This window comes from Ascidiella aspersa, chromosome 1 (genome assembly GCF_963924565.1).
Source record: "Ascidiella aspersa chromosome 1, kaAscAspe10.2, whole genome shotgun sequence".
NCBI lineage: Eukaryota > Metazoa > Chordata > Ascidiacea > Phlebobranchia > Ascidiidae > Ascidiella > Ascidiella aspersa.
The window spans coordinates 11,339,373-11,363,746 of record NC_139447.1 but is presented as its reverse complement, the minus strand read 5'-3'; the positions used below and the strand labels follow the sequence as shown (position 1 = coordinate 11,363,746).

The window sequence follows — 24,374 nt, the reverse complement described above, 5'->3', positions numbered from 1 at the left end:
TGTTTGGTTGATGGTTTCATTTTTCGCGACGTTGTTGTTGCATTTGTCACATTTTTGTTAGTGAAGTAAGATATTGTGGAATCTATAGTTTGCATAACTATAGCGTATTCTATGCAGTAAATTCATTTCCCGTGGGCATCTTTGTCGTTTCATATTTATCCCTTCAAATTAAGCATGATAACAAATAGTAGGATAAATGACTGTACGTTATTAACTAGACTTCGCTTCACAGAACATATAGATGGACTATGGAGGCCAAAGAAAATTAAAAATTTGCATATTATTTTGCAACGCCACAATTATATTTTGTTGCGTCGTGCTGGGGTGAACCACTTATTTAAGCCCCGGTGAATAACTTATTTGCTCCTGGTCCTCTAAAGAAGAAAGCGATTAAAGAGTTAACGCAAAGGCAAGTAAATCATAATTGCCAATTAGCACATATTACACATTTTCTGTTGACCGTGCAATAATAATAGTTCAGTGATGCGAAACATTTGTTTGCCTGCTTCGATGGTCAGGTGACGTTTAAGTCAATTGGGTATTCCCCTTGGATGAAATCGCAAGGATTTCATTATTAATCTGTCAAAGGACAAAAGTGCAACGGTTTCATAAGAATAAGCTGAAAATTTAAGTGATTACTTATTCCTTATTGTTTTGCTACACATATTGCAAGTATTTTTAGGATTTCTGTCAATTTTCTTGTTTTGTCGCCGCTGGTATATTGCTCTGTTTGACAATAGCTATACTTGCTGTTTTCAGGCAACTTAGTTAATGTGTATAGGCCTATGTCAAAAGTTTGCATGGTCTGGTAGTCAAATAAGCAACTAGAAATGACTTCAAAGTCACCACTTGCCCAATTTTGTGGTGAGCCTTTCACAATATGGATAGACAGTGAACCGGCCTTTTCCATTTGTTTTGAAACTTTTGTTTTTGTGCTTCTACCCTTCACTCTGCTTGCTTTGACAAGTGCTTACTACATTGGCCAACTTAGGCCACCTGATGTCAACCTGCGGGTACCAAGCATCTTCAATATCAGGCGAATTTGCATTCTTATTACATTTGTCATCACTCTTGGGGTCTTCATTAAAGATGTAATCCTGATCAAAACTGACATTCCCGCAATTTTATTTGTGTCCTATGGAATCAGAATTATTTCTTTGCTCATTCACTTGGTATTTCTTTGGCGTGTCGGAATGATTAATTTTAACTACAAACGATCACCGGGTGCTATTATTTTTTCATGGGGATTAACACTTGGCTATTATGGCGTACAAATGGAGCGCATGGTAGTCATATTCCTGTATACCGACAATTCAGTTGGCACACTGGAAAATGTCAATATGATAGTTGACTTGTTTTGTTATGCCTGTATGGCCGCTTGTCAAATAACTTACTTTGGAACTCTGGTAGTACGCAATCCAAAATACAGGACTGTATCCATTCTTTCACCAATGGACGATGATTCGTTAATTTACGATTCAAATCTGCTTGCTAGTGACCGTTTTTCTGAAATTGGATCATCTGAGATATCTGCCATCACTGAACACTGTCCTTCTGAATCTGCCTCGTTACTTTCGTCTTTGTTCTTCCACTGGGTGCAGCCTTTGATGCGCAAAGGCGCCAAAAAGCAGCTCAACCGGGAAGACTCCGTTTATGCTTTGCCTGTAGATTTAAACACTGCAACACTCTGTGATGACTTCTCATTGCAAATAGCTGAGAATTCACCTACTAATCAGTTAGCTTCTTCAAGGGTTCTACTGAAGTCCCTACATTCTGCATTTGGAAAATGGTATTACTCCCTTGGATTACTCAAGTTTCTATCTGATTCAATGGCATTTGCGGGGCCACTTCTGCTGAATCGACTTGTGAATTTTGTTGATTCAGATGAGCCTCTGGCCAATGGCTGTTATTACGCTGCAGGCTTATTTGCATCTACTTTCATTGGATCAATTTTGGCAACACACTTTGATTTTCAGGTAAGATAACCACATTTTTACTCAATCTAGGTATTGTTGTATGTATGACATTTACTACAAACCTATTATTGGAAAAAGCTTTGAAATATACAAGTATTGTTTAACTATTGGTTCAACACAATTAATAGTAGAGCATTTAAGTTATAGGTGTTTGTGTATGTTTCATCCATTTTAATGTTAACTCCGAAAGGCATTATTCATTAGCATTAAGTTTGTTTTTTCCAATGTTGTTTTTAAAATATATTTCAATTAAAGACAAGGTTTTATATAAAGGATTCTAGTTAATTTGTAAAATAATTTGAAAATGGTTTATATTACAATGAATCATGTTTTTGCAGGTTAACAAGGTTGCAACTGGAATAAAGACCTGTCTTATCGGCGCTGTCTACAGTAAAACAATGGATGCCTCCCCCATAATGTTGGGAAGCTACACGACTGGGGAGATAACTAATTTCATGAGCACTGACGTTAACAGAGTCGTCAACTTCTGTCCCAGCTTCCATCAGTTTTGGAGTCTTCCCTTTCAAGTCATTGTCACTTTGGTGCTTTTGTATTTCCAGGTGGGTAATTTTATACTGTCCATGATGTGCTTGCAAGGCTCTTTCTACAGCACGACAATGAGCCAGTTTTACTTTTGAACATACTTAGCTAAAAATCTTTATATTATTAGGTTGGACTTGTCTTTCTGGCAGGCCTTGGCTTTGCCTTAATTATGATCCTCTTCAATCGTTATTTGGCAAAAAAGATTGGTGAATACAATAAAGAGATGATGAAGTATAAGGATGACAGAGTTAAGGTGTTTAAACTTGCACTGTGGTTGTTCATAATTTTAAAATGTAATTTAGATTTATTACTTTTTACTTTTTTTAGCTTATTACGGAAATTTTGCTTGGAATTCGTGTGGTAAAGTTTAATGTCTGGGAAGGATTTCTTACAGAAAAAGTTAAAAGGTTTGCACAATTTATACGCTTTTTTAAATTGAATAAATTATAAACAATTCATAAGGTCAAGTTAGATTGAAAAAACAAGATAATCAAATTATTCTGTGAAACAATATCTTTATGTTTATTTTATAAAATGTTTTTAAAACAATTGCTACGAACTTACATTTACGTTATTATCAAATCTGTAAAGTATAAATTACCGGTTAAATAACTATAAATTATTGGTGAATAATAATTGTTCTTCTGTGTTTTTTGTAGAAATTTAAGCATTAATTTATTAAACACAATTTAGGTGTTTTAAAATTCTATTAAATGGAAAACTATATGAAATGGGGTGATTTTTCTTGATTTTTGTTCAATGTTTAATGACACAAAAAAGCATGAAAATTACTCTGCAGTCATAACTGTGAGAATCCTGCATTGTTGCCTTGTTGGATATAATTAATTAATGGTCATTTTATTCTGATGTCATTAAATATAAAATTTAAATAGCATTCGATCGGAGGAACTTAAGAATCTGAAGGGCATCAAATATTTCGATGCTGGCTGTGTGTATTTGTGGGCAACTACTCCTGTCATCGTGTCACTGCTTATGTTTACTATCTACTCTGTCACTGGCCACGAACTGACCGCAGCAAGGGTAAGACATAATTTTATCTTTAAATGGGTGGTTAAAAAGTTTTCATGTGACTGTACATTAGCAAACACAGCAGACGTCCTTGCACTACACGGAGCTACACAAATGCGATTTCTTGAAGTTTATTTTAAATAAATTGGCAATTAGTGGCAAGTCAACTTAATGTAAAGAAAAGTAATGACCTAATTACCAATTCTAATTCTAACATCATTAATTTGTTTACTCTTTTATGAGATATATATATATGTCAAAAATAGATATGTGAGAATATTGTTAGTGGTACAAATATTCCTATCACTAAAAACATGATCTTAAAAACACATATGAATTTACAATAATAAAAATATAGTTCATGGACTACGTAAAAGGGCGAGCTCGACAAAACAATTTCTATATTCTAATGACTTTAAATTAGTATATATACTGTTTGTTTGCTTTTATGCTTTTCGTAGTTGGGATAGAGTTACTTCACATAAAAAAGCATTGAGGCACTTATGCTTTTGAACTACTCATTTTGACAATTCTTCCACAAAGTTTAGTTTAGAACTTAATTGACAGTTTAAAGTTACTAGCACAAAATAATATCATTATCTCATATCAAAATTAGCACACAACCCTGATATAAACCCTGAAAATAATTTTGTCACTCTCTATGTCGCTAAATGTCCACCAGTTTAAGTAAAATTGCTAGGGAAGACATAATAATTAGGAAGCATTTTTGTTATACAGCCTTACCTGTTAGTTAGATTTCAAACCAATAAGATAGTTATGAAGAAATGTATATTACTATGGTGTTTAAGAGTATATTTTCTGTTCAGGTTTTTACTGTGGTGGCCCTTATTAATATGCTAATAGCACCTCTCAATGCTTTTCCATGGGTGATTAATGGTCTTATGGAGGCTTGGATATCAATTGACAGACTGGAGAAATTCATTGCAATACCTGATTTCAAACCTGACCAATACTATGATGACATATTAACCGAAGGTGAAATAATTTCGATAAACTTGCTTTGAATTGTGATCAATATAAAAAAAATAATAATAGTCCTTTAGTAATTTAATATGACCCAAACAAGTTTAAAAAGTATTTTAAGAATTTCCAAAATGAATATTTTTTTTGTTTGTGTGTGTCTGGCACATTTTATTTATTCTGTTTACTACCTCAGAAACTTTTTTAAATAACTTTGTATCGGGGTTTTTATTTTTTAATTTATTTTTAGAAAATGTTGTGCACCTTGATAAAGCAACCTTTGCCTGGAACCCGCCACATTTTGAAACCCTTGAAAGTAAATTTCTTGAAGAGCAACCATCTAAGGATCTAATGCTGAGAGATATATCATTTTCAATAGAAAAGGTTGCTTGTTTATATATAATGTTTGTTGATTTGCTACAGAAGTATCATTTAAATTAAAGTTTGTTGAAATATATTGTGTTGTATATATATCATTTCTGTACTAACTTTAAAAATTGCTGGTGTGTAAGTCATTTTTTTTAAGTCACTTTAAACAAGTATTTTGCATGATACATATAAATGCAACATCTTCGTTTGCTGGACAGGGTCAGTTTATTGGAGTTATCGGAGCTGTTGGTTCTGGTAAAACCTCACTCCTCTCCGCTATTTCTGGAGAACTAGAGAAGATTGCCGGTCGCCTCGCTGTACGTAATCACCAGGGCGGAATTGCTTTTGTCACCCAGGAGTCATGGATTCAACATGCCACAATCAAGTATGATATTAGCGAATCCTAATCAGACTGAAATATTATTTGAATAAATTAGACTTAGTTTAGAGACCCTATTAAGTCATTTTACAATAATTTGTTTACGGCTGTAGATTGAGCCGACTGCATTGTCTAAAATTGACTACTTTCACTTTTTTGCCGGTTGTTATAAATTTGATTTTGTTATCATACCCTTAAAATAAAGTAAAATATTTGCTTTGCTTTTGGGGGTTGTTGTATGACGCCATTGGTATGTAAAAGGTGTATATTATGTATATATTTGCAGAGATATGCCCAGTGAAGGGGTTAAGTCATTTTTTGCATGGGATCAGTTATTGTGAGGACAAAATAATGCTCCCAAAGTTTTAGTATTGATACTGAAAACATGGAAAATTAGTTTAATAACCCAAGTTCTATCTTAAATTTTCAGGACGAATTTTGTATTATTTTAACTAATTAATCATTTTATTTATAATATTCTCACTGAAGTTTTGATAAATAAAATAGACCTTTGGATACTGGACATAAGAACCCATCTCATTTTGATGACAGTAACAATAAATATTATAGTACTCTAGTTCCCTTCAGAGTTTTTGTTTAAGATGCCTTATGTGCAACATTCGTTCGCTTTACTAAGAATTTCCTTACATCAATACAAACAAAAAATCAATACAACCAAGAGAAATTTCGTAATATTTTATACCATTACTAAAATTATGAGATTTATCTCCCGCGGACAATAAAATGTAAAAGAAAGATTTTTGCTGAATCGAGTGATATTTAATTAACTTCAGGGTTAAAATGAAATGAAAATTTGCACACGCAAGGTGAACGCGTGTCTACCAATCATCACTGCTATCAAGAAAGTCTTTTCGTCTGCCTGCCGAGCAAAGCAGTGGCACACCTCACCTAGGGAACAGCTAACCTTAAAAATACGACGCCAGGCAATGGTTGAAGGGGCCCCGCATGAGGAGTGCAGCGTTCTGCAGTAAAACTTTCAAATTTCAAGACGAACTTAAACACGTTTAATATGTTTTAATTTTCCCACCTCTTCTGACCATACTGAAAGCTTGATGTGCTTTTATGCTCCATGTTGCAATTATAATTTTGGTGTCGCGTAAACTCTGACAGTAGATGACGAAACAATTCGTGTTGCTGCAATGTTTGATCTCCTACTTAAGACAATGAGTCCTTGCGTACCAAATGTCGAAACGATTGTCCATTTCATATCAATAGACGTCGGGTTTAAAACTATAAATAAAGTTGTATGCGAATGGATCATTCATTACGTACATTAGGATAGGTTTCACTTCCGGTGTTTATTCTAGTCTCCATTGACGCCATCCTCATTTCGTTCATTTTTTGTGCATAGTGAAAAGCCTTACCCATTTCTATTGGCGCGCAGTAAAACGCAGGCTCGATATACGTTTTGTGAGTGGTATTAAGGCGGCTTACAGCACCTACAATAACAGTGTTCAGAATTTCAGCGTTTACATGCTATACCGGCCTAAAAAGGTCACCCTTCCTCTTTTCGTTTATTCCAGAGACAACATAACGTGGGGCGAGGAGCCCAATCGCGAATTGTACGACGCGGTGGTGGACTGCTGCGCACTGCACGACGACTTCGCTGCCCTGCCCCACGGGGACCTCACCGAAGTGGGTGAAAACGGGGTGACGCTCAGCGGGGGCCAGAAGGCGCGCGTGTCGCTGGCCAGGGCGCTCTACCAGGTAAGTGCTGCAAGGCGATGATTGGTCGTTTTGCTTCCCCGTTGAAAACACTCGTTTTGTTTAAACACATTCTGCTCGCTTTTTTCCATTACCCTTTTTTCAATTATTTCCAGTCTTTACCACCTTTCACGCACGCGATTTACGAATCGGTTAAAATCAATCGAGTGGTTCGTGTGTAGGTGTATGTATAGTGTTCGACTATATGTTAAGGATTACTATTCGCCCTTTTTGTATTTACATCGGGATCTCAAATAGTAATCATGAAACACACACAGTGGAATACATAGCCTTTGATAAAATTAGGCCAATTACTTACGATTAAAGGTTTTGCTTGGATTTAGGACATTGACCGAGGGTTTGAATCAAGTTATTATATATTTTATTGACGCTGGCATGGTGAATTTACATCATTAACAACAAACTCTGCCTAAGCAAAGGTATATGTGTAGGAAGCAACAACGAACATTGTTTCTATCTGCACTTAGGCAAAGTGTGGGTCGCGGTAAGAAACTGTAGCTCTCAGTACCTGACTTGCCGACCCCGACATAGGCTTTGAACGAAAGCCTAATCCGATGACACCTCATTTGTTTACACAAACGAGCCTGTGGATTTCATAGCCTTATATGAAAAAATAAAACAAAATCTAACCACAGACAAAGGCGCGTGGTATATTTTCGTTACACTTCTTCTTAGAACAAGTCGCTGTACCTGTTGGATGATCCTCTGTCGGCGGTCGACCAACACGTGGCCGCCCACCTCTACCACCAATGCATCACCGGCATACTGAGGGACCGCACAAGAATCCTGTGCACCCATCATGTCAGGTGGGAGGGATGATATATATTGTTTATTCTATAGGAATGCGATAGCTCGAGGAATGCGTTAGCTCGAATACTCATGCAGTATCTATTTTGATCATATGGCAAGTGACCCTTTTTTTAATAGTAGTTCGCCTTTATTTAAGAACACTGCTAACACTCGTTGTTTACGTCATTTTTGCTTGATTTTTTTGATTGTTTCTTAATATAATAAAAGCCAATTTTTCCTTTTATAACAAACGACGTTTTATGAGCGGCGTTTCAGGAGCTCAATGTTGTGTTTTGTTATGGACAGATCACTCTTTTTTGCGTATATGAAGAGCCAAAACTAATAACTTCATGTATTTTTTTGGTTTCTGACCCTCAGCGAAACTGGGCATGCTATAGATGACAAAGTGCCTATATTTTATGTAAAGTTTTTTCTCCTGACGTTTGTCTATGAACGAAATTTTTCTTTAGATATTTGAAGAACGCGGACATGGTGATCCTGTTGGTAGACGGTCGAATCAAAAAGTTCGGACCGCCGTCGGAAGTTCTCGATCCAGAAATTCTTCGCCAAAACGATCTGGAGCAGGGTATGTGAGAAATGGCCAGATACCGGGTTATCGCGGTGAACTGTTAAACCTGTAAATAAAAAGTGTTTACTCTAAATAGATTTGTCAGCTAACCTGATCCAATTGTAATGTTAAAGCCCATACAGAAGTAGGCCATTTTAAACGTTTCAAATAACTCTTGATTCATAGTGATGTTGTTTTTACTACGTCTACTATAACCTCCAACCATTATGCTCCGAAATTAAAATATTGGGCTTACAATACTCACAAATTCCCCCAAAGCTCCTGTAGGCTTGGCAAAAGAGTAATATATATTTTTAACTTAGTAAACAACAAGATTCTTTGTACCGTTAGTTTTTTCTTTGCCACTCAATTGCAATCCAATTAGTTAAACCAAGTTTTCTTGTCTAAACTTAAAAAACGGCTGAAAAGCCCAGAATAAACCTTTATTTGTGAATAAACCTTTATACCCCAGAACAGTACACTCCAGAAATTGTTCTTTAAATTTTAGATCCGCCTAAAAGCAAAGCAAGCACCTGACCCTAAAAGTTCATAACCACTTGGTTAAGTCTACCTGTCTGTGTAAACCACGCACCACCTTTGAGGCTGAACTCGATCGGTTAAATCTCTATTCGGGTGATCCTTTTCACTTTCAGCCATGTCACTTACTATGTCTTATCAATAGAGATCGGCCACAAGCAAGGCGAAGCGAGCTGTGATTCAGAGAGCAGCAAGGAACGAGTGAAGCTGGTTCAAGCAGAGGAGAAAGCCAGTGGCAGCTTGGCGCTAAGCGTCTACAAGTCTTACTGGATGGCCATCGGTGGCACGCTGGCTTTCACCGTACTTCTGTTTGTCATCCTAATGCAAGGTTCGCCCTCAATTTGACCGTTTGCTAAGCAATTGATGTCAAACTTTTTCGCCGGATTGCTCAAGTAATTGCGGACACCATCAATTTTTTAAGGAGAACTTGGAACAATTACGATACACAATTTATTTAAATTACTACTAAGTTCCACAACTTACGTCACACTCAAGCTGTAAAATAGTTCATTTTTATCATAGAAACTCAATAGTACGTGCTCCGACTAACATAATTTACTATTTAATTAAGCTAAAAGATCTGATGCGGGCAGTGCTGTATACGGATGACTTTATTAGTTCTCGGATCAATTTTGTCTTTTCTTAGTAAATCGTTTTCGATATTTTTAATCATTTTTGTGCTTCTCTATATGTTTATTTTTTAACTTAAATATCATGTTTAATTCAGGGTGCGACGTATTATACTCGTTTTCAAATATTTTATGAGAAATTTTAATTCTTGATATGTTTTTCTCTTTAAACCTTATACTGTCATACAAAGTAGATGTCAACATTCTGTTTTGCATTCGTGCTTCATTTTATTCCTACATATAACAGTATCAAACTAATTGTTTTTGCAGCCTCGAAGGTGATTTCCGATTGGTGGCTGTCGCAGTGGGTGAACGCCAACAACCAATCAGCAACGCCCACACCACAAAACCTCGACGCAATGAGGGAGATGAACCTAAGCAACGCAGATTGCGTGTTTTCAGTTCCGCTTGTCATTTCCGAGACTTCCTACACTGTGCTACTTAGTGGTAAGTCCTAGGCCTAGGGTAATTAAAGTGTTCCGATATTTTGGTTAAACTTCCTCACCAAGACTTAGTTCAAATGCCAATGCTTTGTTTTCCCCTTCTTATTGCACATAAGTTACAATCTGTAGGGTAGTTTTTTTGTGTTTTATTAGTATCAACTCCGTTAGGAATCGATGGATTCCGAGTGTCCTGTTTTAAACAGTGGCCAATTACCCCCCGTAAAATCAATTATTGATAAAACTATCATAATGACGTATTTTTTATAATGAAATAGATTTAAACAATTAAAGGCTTACACTCTTTTGCCTCGAGCAACCAAAAAAAACATTTCATTACACTGCAAAAATTATTTCTGAATATTTTTAAGTCCTTGGTTTAAGGTTAGTTCGTAGTTACCCATAGTTTAAGAACCACTTAAGGATATTTTGTCTATTGATGTTCGTCGGTAACGCTTAACGAAAAGGCAGAACAAATAAACAAATACGCACCACAATTATCTGGAATGATACACGCGTCGCCTCTGTTCCAAATATTGTTTTGTTTGGTAGTATTTCAAAAATATATGCTTTGCAAACGATCTTGCCTGGTTACTGCACATTTATCACGCATTTCTTTGTCAAACGCTTATTGTATAAAATGCTGGACAAATCGCTGGCAACGGAAGTTGCGCCGTCAAGTTTTCTGAGGTCATCCTTGGCGCTGTGTTCACAAATGGAAAATAACAAACACATTTAACATTACGAAAGCATCATCGACGCACTGTTAACTACAATGGGGTGTCCAGCACCTTTTTTTAATCAAAATTTTAACAAAAAAGCGACTACACGATTGGACCTTAATTATTGCATTTTTTGTCAAATAACAGAAATGATAGGATTTTATTATCTAAAAGCCACTCTGCCCATGGTGTATAGCCGCAAGTTAATTCTTTGTTATAAAACTTAATTGTTTTTTTTGTTAAATAAATCTTGACTGCATTAAAACTGATTTCTACGACGGCAAGCCTAAAACAATTTGAAACAATTGACAACTTTTATATGCTAAATTAGGATTCATCAAAGTCAAGGGCCGGATAACTCTAATAATTGTAAATCGCGGGGAAATTTATTTCGACCGAATTTGACCCAATTATAAACAAAGTGAAAATAAGAAGTAAATGTTACTAAATACGTAGTGAGCTCCACAAAATGTCGCTTAGTTCAAAAATACGAAAATTTAGTTTGGATATGTATCCGACAAGCATTCCCTTCACAAAGTAATAATGACCCTATCTTGAAATCTAAATGGGCCACGAGCCGTTTTAACCGGCCGATCTTATCTGGCCCGCGTGTAGTAGTTTGTTTACCCCAGTTTCGAATGTAACCTAACTCTGTATGTGCGCGTTTGGCATTAATTCTATGTTTAAATGGAGGACACTTGTCAGTTTCGTATAATACGACAAAACAACGGAGCCTTGTTTCTCGCTGTGACTTCAAAACCACAACCTTAATACATTGCGCCTGGGATAGTTCTACAACCGCTTACTCATCCTTGTACATTTGATTCAAAGGAGACCCGAGCAATCCGGACCCTAGCCAGCACCACGATGCAATGTGGTACCTCATGATTTACGGCTGCATTGCTGCGGCCAACAGTGTCTTCACACTGGTACGGTCCTTCGCATTTGCGTACGGCGGCATCTGCGCCACCAGAAAGCTGCATCAGAAGCTGCTCCAATCTATTTTGAAGGTAAGGCCAGCTGTATACCTTGAAATTGTTAGAGCTGTGGCCGCGCTGAATGCACCGCACGGACTAACCGCTTTGATGATAAGACTATATCTAAAAATGTCGTTTTTGACTTCGGTGTGCTGCTAAACTGGGTATACAATGCTACTTGATTGTTAGAAGCAAAGCATATTGATACAAATGTCCATTGTAATACTTTATAACTGATCGTTTCTAAAGCTAGTATTGTAATTTGTCAGATGAATTATAAAAAGCAACCGCGCTTAAAGTTGTCAAACTGAAAGTGTAGAAAGCCGTTGACAGAAATTATCAAAAACACTTATTGTGCTTAATGCTGATCAACCGCAACGGTAGGTCATTTTTCACCCGTATTTTCAAACGTTATTAGTTTACCATTAAAAAGTTGTACTAGCATTTTGATTTATTACTCAGCAGTGACGGCCTTTTTTGAAGTTCATAATCGACCTAAATTTTTATACAAACACCCACGCCTTCTTACGAAGCAAACAAAGTCAGCTTTGACGCAGGCCCCTGTTTCCTTCTTTGACGTCACGCCGATCGGTCGCGTCATCAACCGCTTTTCGAGTGACGTGTACACGGTGGACGACTCTCTACCCTTCATGCTGAACATCTTCCTGGCCCAATTTGCCGGCCTGCTGGCCACAGTCGTGATCACGTGCTACGGCCTGCCCTGGTTCACTCTGCTATTACTTCCGCTCGGCGCCTTCTACTATTACACGCAGGTTAGAGAAGTCGCTGGCATGTATATTTGTATGCTGCTACTAAGGCACCATGGAATAATTTTGCGTTTATTGAAAAAGGACTACACGCATATTTTGCGAAATGATTACAGATCAGCTGTTTCACGCCTGGCGGTCGCGACCCCCAAGGGTCTCGATTTAAAATTTGTCAATTTTGAATTTTTTTTTTATTGACTCTTAATGTATTATGTAATCATATACACTATAATTGGGGGGTTGCAAGTTATCGAAAACTCAAAAATGATCGCAAGAAACAAAAAGTTGTAACCACTGCTATATAGATCTTTAAACCCAAACCGAATAAACGCCAATACGTCTTGTACTTTTAACTGTCGAAAATGACCACATCGTAACAACGATTTTAGACTTCGTTTGTTTTATTTTGGGCGAGCGATGACTTTTCAATTTTTTACATGTTAAATACGACAAAGGTACACGTATATAGTTAACTTGAAAACATAAACGTAAGTAAGTTTGAGTGACAAAACGTTTGTCAACATTTTTAGAAAGTTGTTTTAGAGGGCTTATAAAAGCCGAAAGTTAGGTTTTGAATGGTCAGAGTTGCTCCTCAAGTATCTGAAGATTAAATACATACCACTGTAATACCAGGTGTCATGAGCTGGGTCCAACATAGCTGGTCAACTATTTTTTGTTCACCAATGGTGATTGGGTAACTAAGGAAAAAATTAACTATTTTTCTTTGTTTTGTTGTTTTTTCCCTACGACAATTGGTATTCCTAGGCGGTCTACCATCTACATAAGTATCTAGTAAAATGTAAAGGTAGAGTAAAGAAGGTATGGGTTGTGGCTGGGTTCTTCCTATTGACCAAGAAGATTTCTGAAACAAGTCAGTAGTGTCTTGGACCAGTCCTCTGAAAACCTATCTCCACTAGGGAGCAAGGGCCGACACGGAGGTAGGGAATAGCGGTTGTCCTGGTCGATTGTTTTACAATTGTGCTTACAGCATTACTACCGATTGACCTCACGAGAGCTGAAGCGTCTCAGCAGCATCAGTCTGTCTCCGATCTACGCACACTTCAACGAATCGCTCATGGGATGCACTACGATACGAGCCTTTCGCAAAGCTGCCATGTTCAAGTAAGTTGAATCCAAGAGAATGATAAAGAAAAAGTAAATAAGATAGAAATGAAATACGTCGTAAAGAAAAGTAAATAAGATAGAAATGAAATACGTCGGTGTAATGTAAAATAAATCGTTTATTGACATAATTGCGACAGCCATGCATCTCACAAATACGTATCAGTGTCACTTCAGCTAATCTTTAATTTACGTCATGCTATCGAACGCGTTGTTTTTTCAACGATGTAAGACAATTTTAAGTTCTTATTTTTGCTAAAGCTTTTTAAATCAATCGTACACCGTTTCCCATGTCCGTAAAGATCAGCCTTAGATGTATCATTGAACAATCGTCAATTTGAAGCAAACTACATAAAGATTCTTCTGTCTCCCTATATCCGAACACTGGAAGTTTCAGGTTTCGAAATCCCGAGGAAGCCAAATAGGCGACATTGCATTACTCACTATGTGACGTCAAATCTGTCACTCTCGAAAGGTCCACAATAACTTACATTTTTCAACACAAATGTCCTATTGAAGCACTTTGTCTTCAGCTACAAGCATTTGCTGCTACAAACACAACGACTACGTTATCGCTAATTAATTTCTTATCGCGTTTTTTCTTGCATTTTTTTCTTTTTGTATCTTCTATGTGTTCTACGAGCGTTCGGTGTCATTCACCCTGACGAAGGCGACTTGCATAGGTTGCCGAGACGTTGGTAAATAATTACAGTTACCAGTGGAGCTGTTTTTTGATTTATAGTTCCATTGTTTGTTGATATTTCGCGTAAAAAGCCGTCTTGTGCCGTCAGGGAGCAGAATCGCGCGCTTATCGACGCCAACCAACGCTGCAACTTTTCCACGCTTGCCGCAAAGGAATGGCTTGGCATCCGACTTCAGATGATGGGCGTTGTCATGGTAACCGGGGTCGCTTTTACCGCCGTCATTGAACATCACGTCAGAATGGCGTCGGCCGGTGAGCTTTTTATTCTTGTTAGAACACACTTTTGTTTTACTACAGCGCCTATAAATCAATTGCTAATGTTTTATGAACCAAATTTGATGATTCTGTTGTTCAAATTATGCTAGATTAAATAGCATTGGCAATTTGATGATTATGTTGTTCAAATTATGCTAGACTACATAGCATTGGCAATCTGATGATTATGTTGTTCAAATTATGCTAGACTACATAGCATTGGCAATTTGATGATTATGTTGTTCAAATTATGCTAGACTACATAGCATTCACGGTACTTTATACATATGTGCAGACCCGAAGCTACTAGACAAATAAGCTAGCTTTGTATAAGAAGCCGGTAAAAACATAAAAAAATATTATGATAAAATCAAATTATGTCAGTAATAGCACATCCATTGCAGATAATTTGTGATGTACAATTGTACATGATAGAAATCGACGTTCCACTAAAAATAGACGCAGCAACATCGACATTAATTCTGTATTTTAAAAAAATGCAATCTGATTTGTACTTGAACTTCATGAACTTTATTATTCTTGGCTTTTCATACACGCCAAATTCTATAGAAATATTCCGACATTTATGAATAACATAAGTCATTGGAGGAAACAATTTTAAAACTTTCTGAGAAAGTTTGCCGAACTTAATCAGTTTATTGTTATTGGTAATCGTACAACAGGAAATTACCAGCGCGTTTTTCACCAATGCTATATTAACCTCTTGTGATTTCTGTTGTTTACATATTGCCCAGTATAAATTAATTGCTAATGTTTTATAAACTAATTTTTTTATTACGTTGTTCAAATTATGCTAGACTATACATTAGGGTTGTTCAAATTTAACTTTTGTTTGAAAATTTATGCTTCCTGCTTGATTTCCCATTATGTGTCACATAAAAACAAGTTTCGTAAGTTTTCAAATCAATTGGACAACATTTAGGGGCTCCGCAGTCACCCCAAAGTTATCACACTAAAATTGCTAAAATCTGGGACTTCCCCTAACATTATACTGTACGTTTTTCTTAAAAAACACAGAAACCTTGTAATTTTTATATTAAACAATGGTAAGAAAGCATCACTAATCTATTTTCAAGTTTTATGTAACTTAAAATGTATTCTTAAAGCCCCCAAATCCCCACTTGACCCCATTTTTGGACCTGTCATTTAACTTATTACATATGTACAATAAACTATATTTTAACAAATTGTATATCATAAACAGCAAAGTATTTTAATCAACAGTGAATAAAGAAGGAATATAGCAAAAGTATACCAATGTCATAGTTAAAAAATGTAAAAAGGAACATCAATGAATAGCTTTTTTTATTTTTTAGCCAAGGTTTTTTTTTTAGAAAATCTGGGTATGATTGCCTGTGATCTTCAACAGCTTGTAGCAAGTTGTTTGTTTCTGTGAATTGTCGGTTAATATAGCAGCACAATCTGTGTTTACTTTTAACCCCTCTTTCTGCGGCATCATTCACAACTTTAACAGTACATGAAGACTTTAACTCGTTGTACCCATTATGAGCACAATAAATCGGGAGAATGCGTCGGCCAATCACATATCTGATTGAGTAGCGTAAAATAAACCAGGAATCTGTGCCAATCAAATCCTCTAAAGTGGTATAACTTTTGATTTTATGATGCAAAACTTGAAGGCCTTGGTTTAAAATCTTCAGGTTTTGCAGTTTCAAGAAGTTTTCGGGCAATTGCTGACTTTGTGTCCTTGGTCATTTGTGGGTGATTACTAAACAAGGAAAGTGTGACAAGTTTGTCTAGAAAAATAGCATCATTACCCATCTGTTCAGACCACATAAACATTTTTGGCCATAGAAAACTTGTCCCATCCACTTTGCACTGTGTGTTGCACCTGCTTGATCGTCTTCTTCTTTCGTATGGACGATCTTATTATTCCAGTTCAAATGTCCGGGCAGAAGTCGAGATACCAGCGGATAGTCTCATCGTCCATGAGTGTCAGACCATTTGTCCCACTTGGTTGGCGATATATCGGCACCGTGAGACTATGTAATCTGCAGTCTGTTCCTCCAAACCACAGTCACAGAAGCCCCATTTATTAATGGAAGACCTAGCACGTCCGACCCCTGTTCTCAGCCTGTTAAGGCGAGTCTAGGCTCGAATAGACAGGCCAAAACCCTAAGGCTTATGGGAGGTGGTGGGGCAATAGTGGTGGAGAGGGGTAATCTTGCTCCTTGTTCCATTTGGTGGCCATCCATTCACCTACACCAGAGCTTTCACATTTCTGCAGTGATTTGAGTGCAGCTGGTACAAAGGAGCATCTCGAGGATAGTAGCCTTTGGTATTGTGGCTCCTCTTGGGCGAAGCTCAGCGGGCTAGATGCCTGCCAGGGTAGGAATGTGAGTGTCCTGTGCAGATGCAATGCGAGGTATGTAGACATGGAAATCCAAAGTTCTTTCATTGGTATTGACGGACAACACACGTTTAATTTCCTTGTTATTGAGGTGGACTAAGAGTCCTCTCAACACTGCGCCAATTCCCTTCAGCATGCAAGATCGCCAAGTCATCAGCGTATGCTTGGAAACTGTGGCGGGCAGATCACTGTAATAAACATTAAACAGCAAAGGAGCCAGAACTGATCCCTGAGGCATGCCGTTTGTAAGGCGTCATAACCTGCTTTGATGGAGCCGTTGTTTGTCTTAAAACAAAGCTGCGATTATGGACAAGTTCCATGATCATGCTGACCATGTGTTTGTTAAAAATATTAATCACTGATTATGCCGCTATGTTAAATGACAATCCTCAGCAACGTGTAAGCTTGCTACAGGCTGTTGAAAATCACAGGCGATCATAAACAGGTTTTAAATAATTCGATAAAATGTATTTCATTGAATATATGTGACAAATCGAATGACAACTCTAAAAATGGGGTAAAGTAGGGCTTTGGGGGCTTTAAGAATACATTTTAAGTTACATAAAACTGGAAAATAGATTAGTGATGATTTCTTGCCATTGTTTAATATAAAAATTACAAGGTTTCTTTGTTTTTAAAGAAAAACGTACAGTAGCGTGTTAGGGGAAGTCCCGGATTCAATTGTGGTCCTATGTTTTCATCGGTATTAAAAAGCGCTGTGATTTTTACCGTTCATCATCAGTTTAATAAGATACATTTTTTGACATTACTCAACCTTCTATTATTTGCTTTTCCTGTTTAAACCATCTCGTTTTGTTTGCATTTCAGGTCTGGTCGGTTTGGCGCTCTCTTACGCCCTTTCTGTCACAAGCCGCCTATCCGGGGTGATTACGTCATTCACGGAAACCGAGAAGCAGATGGTGGCGGTAGAGAGGCAGGCCTACTACATCAACAACGTGCCTCACGTAAGGCCTGCGTTACTCACCCATGCTTTGTTATCGGAAAATGATGTTTTAAAACATATTTTGGATGGTTGGAGAAAAGTATACAATATTTTCTTATCTCAAGCTAACGCGTTTGGCCCTAATTTTTTTTTCTAACGTTTTTGTATAAAACGCCGATAATAAATGTTACATAGTTTTTCTGTGCGTTTTTATATAAACGCCGATAATAAATGTTACATAGTTTTTGTTATAACCCATGTAATCTTAACAGGAAAGGAGTTCCTCAAGCGACGCGCCAATCCCTTACAGCTGGCCGCACAACGGCGCTATAGAGTTTCGCCACGTGGGCTTACAATATCGACGAAACCTTCCGTTCGCGCTGGACGATGTCAGCTTCCGCGTCAGTAAGTTATGTGACTTTCAGCCAATAGAAGTCTCTGATTTCATTTTGTAGCCTTCCGTTGTAAGAATTTAATTTTTTACGCGCCGGAAATTTACATACCATGTCACAAGTCAACTGAAGTGTAAAAATAAAATTTACTGTGTAACATATTAATAGATAGAAAATCGCTTTCTAGTGTAAACGAAGTTATAAACCGACGTTTTTGCAGCAGATACCAGCCTTATCAGGGTAAATAATTAAAACGAGAATGCGGTATCTAGCTTATACTGTAGAAATAGTAGATTAAAAAGACTATAGATTAACAGTAAAGTCACTAAACCATATAATAAGCTCCGGCGCGACAAAGTCTTACGGTGCAAAATTGCATCATTAAACAACTCGGCGCTTATCAGATATGGTGTTCATCGAGTGGTTTTGTTCATTACGTTTTAATTATATGGTTACTCTAAACCAAATGGTTTAAAATCGTCAAGCAAAAAAATAAACTTTTATTTTTGAAAAAAAAAAACGCTTTACTATAACTTGCCTCTATTACGTCCCACAGAGCGAGGTGAGAAGTTGGGCATCGTGGGTCGGACTGGTAGTGGCAAGTCAAGTCTTTTCACCACGCTCTTCGGCATTTGCCCGCTAACCAGGGGCGCCATATACATCGACGAAGTGAACATTACTCGCGTCCCCTTTCCAACACTCAGGTACCAGCAGTGTTATATTGATTACTTTTTGTGATTTTCTGAAGTCTAAATTCAGTCACGGAAAACGACGTAGGAACAGGCCAGGTATTTTCCGCATAAAAAACACAAAAAAATCAATACCTAATACAAGTTTATCCAGTTGCTGTTAAAATCTTACAAGTACAACAACCACTTAAATAAAACAGCTTAAAAGTTAGGAAAAAATATTTATGTACCGTAAGCCCTAAACCGCACCAATATATAGCACATATCTACAGATTAGAGATGTTTTTGGTTTCTAGCTTTGGTAAAGTTACAGTTATTTAACTTTAGGACAAATTTGGTTTTACAACTATACTTTGACAGGATCGCAATTTTGGTTGTTAACATTTTGAAAGCTCACTTGAAACTTTGATTTTGGTAAACTATCCCATACTAGTTTAGGAAACAATATGCATTTCAGTAAGTTGACGACAAGTTTACAATATTTGTCCGGCATCGCTTATGATTTAACCGAGTAACGGAAAATGGATGTATGTGTTGTTTGTGTTGGAAATCAGAATTCGTTTCTGGGCGAGAAGACTTGTTGTTAGTTTGTTATATTCCGGTATTTGCTTTAATTCCTAAGCTCCCTTGCCTTCCCGCCCTAGTATAGGACGCCCTGAAATTACATCTTACTTTCGACTCAAATGCAGAACTTTACTCCTACGTCGTTTGTTTCTTTTGCAGGTCAAAACTAGCAATCATACCTCAGGACCCGTTCCTCTTTAGCGGCCCTCTACGATTTAATCTCGACCCCTCCGAGGCCGTTGGAGCCGGCGCCGAGGCCGACCACCGTCTGTGGCAAGCGCTAGAGAGCTGCGGCCTGAAGAGGGCGGTAGAGACGATGGGCGGACTTGATTGTGACGTAGGGGAGAGGGGCAAGCGATTTTCGACAGGCCAACGTCAACTGTTTTGCCTCGCCAGGGCTCTGTTGAAGAATGTCAAGGTATAATAGTGGAGAATGCACGGCGTCAAGCAAAGCTTTAATGAGCTTTAAGCTTGAAAAAATAAAGTTTCTATGAAATTTAAATAAAAATATATAGTATAGGAACGCGATGCTCTCTTCCGGTTATTTCCTATTTACTGGCTATTTGACTTCCTATGCGGAGTGTCTTCATCAGGAAGTGCAACATTACACCATTGCAGGAAAAGCATCTCGTTAGTATACTTTGCCTGGTTAGCAACAGCATGTTTAAAACGCAAAATGTTCAATAGAACAGAATAATGAAAACGCTAATGTAGCGTTTCTTGGCTTTTTCAACTATCGACTACTAAGCATAAGTGCATCAGCGAAGCGTTGGCCGATAAAAACTCTTTACTGAACTTTTTATCACCTCAAAGTGAACAAAGCACAAACAAGACAATAGAACAATAATAATGTCAAATTTAATTAATCTGATGTCTTCGTATTGCTTTAAAAACAAAATTTGAAAAGTAAAAATTATACGTATACTATGCCACGTCAGTTTTGCCGAATTTTTTTCCTAGGGCTTTTATATACAGTACTGTTCCAGTATCGTTTCAGATTGATTTGAAAGCCCTATAAATCACGGCGGTAGCGCTCTTATTCTTGTTGCACTTCTGTCACTCAGTTATTTTTTTCGATACCCAGTATAACGAGAGTTCAACTCAGCTGGGCCAATTGCATTATCACCAGTTTTATTTATCAGCCGTGTTAAGCTATACATGACGAAAGCGTTACCGTGCCGTTTCCCAGATTTGTATTAATGCGATGCGTTAAAAAAGGGTTTTCAGGAGAGATCATTACGTTCTTATGAAAAACCCATGAGCGAGCGTCGGTGTTGTGTGGAACTCTTTTCCAATGCCGAACACTTGTCGGTCGTGCGTATCCCTTATTGTGCTACATTGTTTCGGTGGTATTCCGTATCGCGCTCAAACAAGCGTCGGTCAGTTGAAAGGACCTGTGTTGCTTTCTGGCCCGAAAGTTTAAATACGACTGTTTATCGAGGGGATTTTAAATTTGTTTTTCTTTGTAGGCTTTTATGGGGTAAATTTTCACTTAAACAGCGGCACGTTCAGGCGTGTGTGCACGTAAAATCTCGTAAACTTGATGGTAATTTGATTTTGTTCTTTCTGATTACTGAAAGATGATGTAATTCAGGTTGTTTGTTTGGACGAAGCCACTGCGAACGTGGACTCCGACTCTGATGACCTCATTCAACAAACGATTCGTTCTTATTTCGAGCACTGTGTTGTGCTGACCATCGCTCACAGGTAAAATATACTCTGCAATCCTAATGCGATACGGTTTCACTCTACAACGTTTAAAACGCTTGCTTTTCCAAAATCGTAGTTTCTTATCATTAGTACAACGCGATCTGATTATCCCTGAAACTTTCAGCGTTCGACTGTTTTCAAACGACACGCAACACCAGTGCTTGACGACTCCATCGATCGTTACATACTCTTCATATTTAGATGTGTTTGTTGCTAAATAACTATTATATTGCTATACGGGAGTATCCATGGGTGTTGACAATTTCATGCTCGACTCACACTGCAAAACATTAACTGTCAATCTAGCCGACTAGTTTATGAGTTAAGTTTGAAAAAATTACGGGAATTTACAAAACTGGTAAGATCTGCTTTATTAGAAACTGTCAGAAAATACACTGAACAACCGATAGCTGTTAATCTATACTTCCTTGACTAAACAGGGCAGTTCCTTTTTAAAAAACGTGCCAATTTATTAGTGCACCTGTTCGATTTAAACTAATTAAACGTTTTATTTTGCAAAAAAAAGCTCTTTGAAAAGGTTATTGGCAGTAGAAGTGTGGTACAGCAGGCAATGGTAACTTGTTCTGTATTGCTTACAACCCGAGACGGACGCTTTATAAATTTGGTCGTGGATTCGTTTTCGTTTCATGAGCATCACAACTGCCTTTCTTGCTTTGAAATCCTAAAAGGCAGCTTGATTCATTTCGTCTTCGGAAAGGCTCTCGTAACCATCGTAAACACACATCTTCTTTGTTGCCTAGGGTGGACACGGTGGTGGGATGCGACCGAGTCCTTGTAATGGAGAACGGCAAGCTAGCCGAGCTGGATGAACCGAAGACGCTACTCCTCGACTCCAATTCCCTCTTTTCCAGGCTTGTCTCAAAGTCCGGAGGCACAACAGACGATGCTCAGACTTAAGGAAGGCGCTTTGTGTGCGGCGTTTGCCTTTCCCGATCGTTTTCCTCACGTTCGATTTACTGCGATGCTGTGTTTCCGTTTACTGTGGGAAATGGACACTGAACATTCCGAGACTTGTCGAACGTTATTTTTTCATTCGTACGTTATGACATTCGTACTATATGTAGCCTTTGTGGCATGAAAATAATAAGGTAAGCCATGGCGTTTTGTCACATGCATTTTGAAGATACAAGTTCCACGTTTACTCAAGCATACAGCATAATTTGTTCCATATGGACCGTTTTTTGTTCTCCATAAGTGGCTACACTTGTTTTAAGGGGCAATAGTGTAGTTAAAAGTTTATTATCTACGTTTCGTGCATTTGGGATCACTTAACGCAAACACGGTATATAGAGTATAATCAAGAATGCACATTTATTTTTAAAACATATGCTAATTTATGACTTATTTATACGCTGTCTTACAGCCACTATTCAGGACAAAATATGTAAATAGTTAACGCTTTTAGTCGTGGCGCTAAAACTTTAGTAGCGATTATTTGATTTGCGCTTTATTTCAATTTTATAGTATCGCTTATGTTATTATGTTACATGATTTTCTTGTGCTGCGAAACTCGTTTGTTTTGTTTTTTGTGCGAAGAAAGAACTGTGTGGTAGTTTCACATAATCCGGGGGTACACAGCGTGTTTACTGGTTACTAATTATTTCCCGTAACTTATTATTTTCCGTAACTGCTGTGCTGCTTCTACGACCAGCAGCCGTTTCCCTTTTCCTGGTGAAAATCGGGTCAATTTAACGACGCAATAATTGATGTGCGTGTTCCAAAATAAAGAAAAATGTTAGCTTGATTGATTTATGGCGCGTCGCGTTCAATTTGCTTCAGTCATGTTTCTTTGAAATTGGGAATGTTAATTTTCACTAGATGAAATATGTTCAATAACCTACACTCTAATCACATACGCCATCTTATAATTTTTGCGGTTATACTGTTTTTGTCAGTAATGTTAATGTTTAAGTAATTGTTGTCTAACATCAATACTAAATACATTTTTTACAGCCTACGTCTATAACTTTAGAGTGAACACGATACCAGCAAAAGCTCGCGTTCTATTCAAATTAGAATATATTGAAGAGAAATACCAACAACTGTGTGATACTTTTTCCAAAGCGAAATCTCATTTAATCTAAAACCTGAATTTAATTTACTTTTACATTTTTGCTTCTTCGTTTCGATTGAAGGCCTTATTCTGTTTTTGTAACGTTTACTCTAATGGTTTTTCAGTGCTCTTACGTGAATCAATTAAGTGCAATTTTTATTACAGCGTACATCTTTAAACTTCTTTATTGACTTGTTCGACATTTACCACCTCTAAGGTTTCTATGACCTAGTTTAATATTGAAACCTGTCGTGTGATAGTATTGGAAGGTATTTCGTCTCAAGGTATTTAAGTAATAAATTATTTTTATACGTAGTTTACTCTCAAAAAACCTCGAAGGTATTCAAAGCTTTATGCAACGTTTTCTTTTGCTGATCAAATTTAGTAAGTCAGGTGACAAGAAAAGTTGTGACGAATCGCGTTGAGGCATGACGAAGCTGTTCTTGTATACGAAATTATACTATTGTTGTTAATAAGATATCGAGTATTTTAACAAAGAAAATGCATTTTATCGAAAGCATTATAAGTTTAGCAAATGCTCGAGATTTGAATATTGGAGAGTGGAGCCAAAATATGGTTAATTTCGTCAATGCAGATATTTGTTATTTTAATTTTTAAACTACTATTTCCTGACGTATGAAGCCCTTCCTGATATGGCTATGTTTTGGAAATTAAAAAAAAATTTAGGCTTTGTTATGAAAAACGTTTGTTGTTTTGTTATGTAAAACGTTACGTGCGTGTTAATTTGTTAAAGTCTATGGAATTAAGACAATAACATCGCCCAGTTTTATTTTATATTTTTTTACAAGTTATATAGTTCTTTAGGGATCAGCAAAACTTTTATAATCCTTCCATGGTAGTATGAAATGAACGCACAATATTTGGGTTAGGGTGCGAGTTACCGTTGGCTCTGTCAAGTATTATTATTTTCATTATTTAATAATAATACAAACCCAAATAGTGTGCGTTGTGGTAGGATTGTAGACCATCGCCGAAAAATGTTGATATAAGACAAATAGAGGCGCTGGTCAAGAATCCTACCATATTTACGTCCGGGGGGGTTATATTGCTAATACTT

The 24,374-nt window shown here is 37.2% G+C and overlaps 1 protein-coding gene across 1 annotated transcript; it reads left to right on the top strand.

The window, feature by feature from the left end:
• Positions 1-769: 769 nt before the first annotated feature.
• Positions 770-23,549, top strand: LOC146167495 (ATP-binding cassette sub-family C member 10-like). The gene is made up of 23 exons (XM_083390980.1): positions 770-1,976; positions 2,315-2,536; positions 2,647-2,772; positions 2,847-2,926; positions 3,413-3,560; positions 4,376-4,544; positions 4,780-4,913; positions 5,117-5,283; positions 6,822-7,005; positions 7,699-7,829; positions 8,283-8,398; positions 9,081-9,245; positions 9,817-9,993; positions 11,540-11,718; positions 12,243-12,458; positions 13,441-13,574; positions 14,366-14,529; positions 17,753-17,889; positions 18,140-18,272; positions 18,816-18,963; positions 19,672-19,930; positions 21,107-21,219; positions 21,984-23,549. The coding sequence occupies exons 1-23, from the start codon at positions 831-833 to the stop codon at positions 22,138-22,140; spliced, it is 4,605 nt and encodes a 1,534-aa protein (XP_083247106.1). The 5' UTR covers positions 770-830; the 3' UTR covers positions 22,141-23,549.
• The last annotated feature ends 825 nt before the right edge of the window (positions 23,550-24,374 follow it).